Here is a 6,000-nt window from a genome sequence, read left to right as displayed (position 1 = left end):
TTATAGAATGACACGCATGCATTTAGTGCCTTTTAAATCATGAGCTGATTGAACGGACATGATACCTCTGGCATGACTGTCGATTTGAGACATGTTTGAACGGATTGTGATGATTGACACTACTTCTGCTGTGTTTGGCGGCAGTGGTATCGTTTAGAGACTGCTGTGAATGACAGTCAGAGAGCCACGCTTGCAATCACATGACAGTACAACTGCTGTCTGAGGCACAGCGTGGAGTCTTACATTTCCTGGCACTTGATGACGTTGTTTTATTTTCCTCTGGGTCCCTGCAGAGAAGAGCCTTGACCATCTACAATTGTTCAGTTTAGCATGGCCTACCTCATCTAAGGAAACAAACTGACACAAACTCGAGGTTGCTCACAGGCTTCAGAGTCTGTTCAATATGGATGCTGGACTCTGGCATAAACCTGCAGTGAGAGCATGCATAAAATCATAATTTACATACATTACATCTGCGACAGAAGCATTGCCCTTAGAATGACTACCAGCACTGTATACATAATTAAACTCTGAACCTATACAGGGCCTGAAAAGGGTCAGTATCCTGTGGCGTATGTTAAATTCACTCACACTCATGTTGCAGTGCTGGAACTGACCTTTATAATGACCTTTATTTCTGCTGCCACATTAAATATTCTCTTATAGTGCAGCTCTGCCACAACTGATCTTGTGTGTCCTTCTGCTAGTGTGACATAAAATGTGGTTTAAGATGGTTATTGTGTAAATGGATCAACTGACAGTCAGATAATGTCACACAGCACCTCTTACAGGACAGATATTTCATTGCAAGACTTTAAGTATTAAGACTTTAAGTGGTGCATCCCAGAACCTTTGGATTCATCTCAGGCTTAAAGGGGTCCTATTATGCTTTTTCAATTTTTCAACTTTAGTTACTCTGTAATGTTGCTGTTTGAGCATGAAAAATATCTGCAAGGTTACAAAGCTAGAAGTCCACTCCAAAGGGAGATATTTTATTTAACAGAATCCACTTTTCAAGAACTGTACAGCAAACGGCTCGTTTGGACTACAAAAAGCTTTTTCCGGATCTTATGGAGTCATAATGTAAAGTCATTTAAATAATCCCCACCCACGGTACGCAAAAAAGTTTGCGAGGCCTGGTTGAGCTGCGCTAGAGAAGATGAGGAGTGTTGTTGCTGTTTTTTCCACCCCGGAAAAAGTTTGTCCTAAGGCTGACGAACTTCGAGAGGTTACATTTATTTTTAACACTGTTCCATTATAATCTTTACATGTTCCAACATTATAACCTCAACATTTGTCTGTGCGCTGCACATTTTATGGAGAACAGCAGACAGAGTACAATGCAGGCCATACGCACAAAAGCTTCTCCTGAAAGACATAGCCTTTCCCATTTGTTGGGACAATCTGTTGTTTATGGATCACAACTTGTAAGTGTGTCTTGTTATTATTTGTAGTTGTGTTTTCTATGAACAGTTCCAATTATACGTTTATGTAGTTGCTATGATAGCTATGATGTAAATGACGAAGGACAAAGCTTTGCTTCCGCTAACCTGCTAACTAACACATTACAGTATTGGTGTAGTGTTTACTTTAGCTTTTGCTCTTGATTTTGTAAAAGTGTTCACCGCCCCTAAGGAAAACTATCCATGATTTTTTGATCGATTTCTGTTTTACCATAGTTTTACCATAGTTTCCCGACAAATATGATTAAATGGATAATATTCATAAGAAAAAAAAGAAAAAGAAAAAAAACTCATCACTCTGAAAAGTCCTATGAAATCGGTTCTGCACCATCCCATCTCCGTTAACATTGTCAGGGTCTGAATCGGGCTCAAAATGATTTGAAATTAAGACATCTTTAATATTTAGTTAATACTAAAATACAAGGGATGTGACATTTTCCGAACTCCGCCATAAGCTCTACCAATCACACTGGGCCAGCTAACCAATCATAGCACATTTCGTAAGGAGGGGCTTTATCGAGCACTAAGCGTTTAACCAGACTGGGGAGAGAGTAGCTGTAATAATGTCAAATGTCAAATCCAAATTTTTTGAACAATCAAGCATTAAAACACCCCAAAAACAAAATCAAGACTTCATAAAAGGGCATAATAGGACCCCTTTAAGAGGGATGAAAAGGCATCCATTCGTAATGAAGGTAATGTAAGTTCATTTAAAATGATTTAAAATGATTAAAAAGTGTATCTATATATACACATATACCTTTTTTGTATATCACCTATGATCTAGCATATTGGCACATTATGTAAATATTTTTATTTTATGAATATTGTTATTGAATATTCAATCAATTTTAAATGATTGCTTTTGACTCCTTATTTGTGAATCAAGCCTCTGTTAAATTAATAAATGCAAATGCAATTTTAAGAGTCTAATAATAACCAATAAGTGAACCGGTATTTAATTGTTTTATTTCTACATTTTGATAAATTAATAACATAATAATCAAAACGCTCAGTGTATAATAATGTTATACACAAATCATACGGTACTACAATCTTTAACGAAACGCATTTGGCTCCTCATGGGTCCCGTCGATGCGGAAGTGTCTTCCTGCTGTATTTTACGCTCATTCATACAAATATAATAATATCTGATATTTTTCATATGAGTGAAAAACTATCAGAATATGTTGCGCAGAAAGACAAACGGAAGAGAAGATGCGGACAGTGTCAAACCTGATAGAAAGAAGGTGAAGCCATGTTTCTGTACTTTGGTGTTTTACCACCATGGTGTATTTTGAAGTAACGTGAATACTACCGCAGTGGTGCAAATAAAAAAATCATGGTATTACTATTTGAAACCATCTTATTCTACCATTTGTTTCGTAAATACGCTGCTCAGTGTATTGTATTTTCAGTGTATTGGTATCAGCATAAAACGCATTTGGGATTTAAAAAGTAATTTTAGATGGAGTAACTCTGTCCCTTCATGTCATGTGAACTGCCCACCCACAGACATCAGAGGACCCTGGTGTCCCTGATGTGACTGTCTCTCAGAGGAGCTGCTGGGCTGTTGTATCCTTCTGGACGAAGGTTCTGCTCTTCATCATCTTCATTCCAGCTTTCCTGAACTACGCCTCACTGCAGAGAGAGGGACAGGCGCTGTCACCCACAGGTGAGACCTCCTCATCCCTTCAGGAAGACTTGAGGATCATGTGCAGTGTGGGAACTTAAGTTTTCAGCTCATTGTTTTAATATTTCTTTCTATTTGCAGGTGCCCAGCTGATTGATATCGGCCTCGGCCAAAAGATCCATCTGTTTTGCAAAGGGTATGGAATACCAGTTGGTAGGTTAAATAAATAGTTAATCTAAAAATTAAAGATTTGATCTTTATATTGTAAGTTGTGCACAGTGAAAGTGATGTTTCATTTGTGTTTCAGTTGTTCTTGATGCTCCAGCAGGAATGTCTTCAGATATTTGGTACCATGTGCAAGAGAGTCTTTCATTATCAACAAAGGTCAGTTTAAACTAACTGCCAACATGACTACTGGACATTTGAAAACTTAAAATAAAAATAAACCTTAAAATAAAATGTTGAAGTGAATGTTGAAGAAAATGTTGTATGAATGTTTTTTTTTAGCAACTCAGTGTCTTAATAACAGTAATTTAGAAATTTTAGTTGATTTCAGATTCAATAACTGTACAAATTTTCCTTTTAAACCATTCTTTCAACAAAAAAAAAAAAGTACACATAGTATCATAACTGGTCTTGGGTTATTTGGAGTACACCAAACTATTCACTGAAAGTGAGTTGTCTGATCTATTCAGTCCATGATTCTGGCATTAAGTCTCATTTAGTAATCGTTGCTTGGATTATTGGATTATCTGTACGCACAGGAGAAAACACGCCCAAACCTTCTCCAAAATATGGCTTTTTGCAGAGAGTCGTTTACAATCTGCATACAAAAGAGCTGCTTTGCTGACAAATTATAGTAGAAATTTGCATACAATTTTACAAGTTTAGAATACAACCTAAATATTTAGCCCAAATATTCACCTCGCCCAGTGTGTTTATACTTTTGTCTCAAATAAAGTGTCACACACCTATTTCGGTGTGAGAAACCACTGCAAACCGATTCAGCGATTTGCAAAATGAAACATTCTTGTAATCCGATGAATCAAAAAAGTGATTCATTGACAAATCTGGCATTGCTATTTATGAATCTAAACATCTGATGGCAAACATACAACATGATTACGGAAATGACACAGGCTGATAGGTCCTCAACTCAATATGCTTGCAATCACATCATTATCTATAGGGCACATCTGATTGGTTACTGCTGTATCAGTAGCCAGTGAGCTCACTGCTCAACCTTCAAATACTTGGTCAGAATTTTCTGTAACAGTTGCGAGCGCACTTTCAGAAATCCTCCCCCCTCCCCAGCTCCACCTGTATAGATCTGCTATAGGTAATTCATGTATGCTATATTGTACAGCAGCAGCAGGTCTTACAGGCTCACAGCAGCGTGTCGTGTATGTATTGGCAATAGCAAGTCCCGTACTTGCTCTGGAGCAGCAGTAGCGTAGCAGATCTATTCCACCAAGACCAAACATATCAACATTGTCATATCCATTACCATGCCAAACACACAGAGAGTTGTCATGACAGAGATATTGTCAAAATGATTTTCAGGTTGGTATTCATTAATATCCATGATCGTCAGACAAGGATTTTTAAGTAATATTTTCCTGCCAGTTTTCAAATTCTTATGTGATTGAGACCCAATGACTCTTGTGTATGATTTGCCTATCAATTTGACTGATTCAATAATTAAGTAATTAATATGCGAATTGAACGGAACGTTGTACTTTACAGTACTCTATGTTCGATTTTTACAATTATACGGTGTATTCTGTTTAGAATGATCTAATGCAATCTCTTTCATTAACAAGATGATAAGAGAAAGCCTTTCACTGCTCTCATGTACAACATTAGATAAACAAGGCAGCACCAGAGTTTTCATTGATTTGAGTCCGAAGAGACCATAAAGGCCATAAAGACATTATTGATTTTTCTCAAATCTCCCACAAAGTTAAATGATTTCAGCTTTCAATACGTGTGCTCCTGTATTACTCTAGTAAGGGAAGGCAGTGAGGTGACGTGCTGTCATTTCTCATCACAAAACTACAGTTGTGGAGTGCTGGAGATTCCTGCTGATAGCCTGCATTACAGTGACTGCATTACAAACATTTGCAATGCTTGATGATGATGTACTGATGATTTTGATGGCGAAATTATGCGACTTTGTAAAATTTGCAGTGATTTTGATGCACACTTTATTTTTAGATTCCCTAAAGAATTTATTAATGATGTTGTTGTTTTTTTGAGTGACAGTTGAGGTTTCTACTGCTCTCGTTTTTATGACACTTGATGATCTGTGATCTGTTGTTTCTCAGGTGTGCACCTATGACAGAGTCGGTCTGGGTTTTAGCAGAAGAACTCTGCAGAATGAAACTACAGGCACAGAGAAAGATTGGGGAATATCAACCACTGGAAGGTATGAAAGTGTCTTAGTCTGAAGTTTTTCAACATTGTAGGTGTAACCATAAAATGTCCACTGTATTGTTTTCAAATAACTTCATTGGCATTGAAATTTAATTAATTTAGATGAATTATAGCTCATGGGAAACTATTTGTTCCTCCACCATGGTTCATAAAATGAAAGATGACCTCCTGACACAATTCAAGAAATTGACCACTATAGAATGTTTATTCTGTTACAGTGGTCAAATATTGACATTTGAGACTTATACTTATACTTGAGCCTTATACTTTTCAAATTATATATATATATATATATATATATATATATATATATATATATATATATATATATATATATATATATATATATATATATATATATATATATACTACCGTTCAAATGTTTGGGGTCAGAAAGAAAATTTTTTTTTCGTTTTGAAAGACGTCTCTTAAGATCATCAGCTCTCATGTATTTGGACAAAGAATTGA

General features: G+C 36.4%; 1 protein-coding gene across 1 annotated transcript in view; it reads left to right on the top strand.

Annotated features, from left to right (window-relative positions):
• Positions 1-2,526: 2,526 nt before the first annotated feature.
• Positions 2,527-6,000, top strand: part of LOC143722943 (uncharacterized) — a 26,104-nt gene continuing 22,630 nt past the window's right edge. Inside the window, exons 1-5 of the mRNA XM_077214720.1 lie at positions 2,527-2,713; positions 2,979-3,138; positions 3,238-3,309; positions 3,404-3,480; positions 5,424-5,524. Coding sequence (XP_077070835.1) covers positions 2,651-2,713; positions 2,979-3,138; positions 3,238-3,309; positions 3,404-3,480; positions 5,424-5,524 — 473 coding nt within the window. The 5' untranslated portion in view covers positions 2,527-2,650. The remainder of the gene's footprint in view (positions 2,714-2,978; positions 3,139-3,237; positions 3,310-3,403; positions 3,481-5,423; positions 5,525-6,000) is intronic.

The sequence above is a fragment of the Siphateles boraxobius genome, unplaced genomic scaffold (genome assembly GCF_051911475.1).
Source record: "Siphateles boraxobius isolate OS27281-9 unplaced genomic scaffold, OSU_SipBor_1 68, whole genome shotgun sequence".
Lineage (NCBI taxonomy): Eukaryota > Metazoa > Chordata > Actinopteri > Cypriniformes > Leuciscidae > Siphateles > Siphateles boraxobius.
This window is presented reverse-complemented; position numbering and strand designations above follow the sequence as displayed.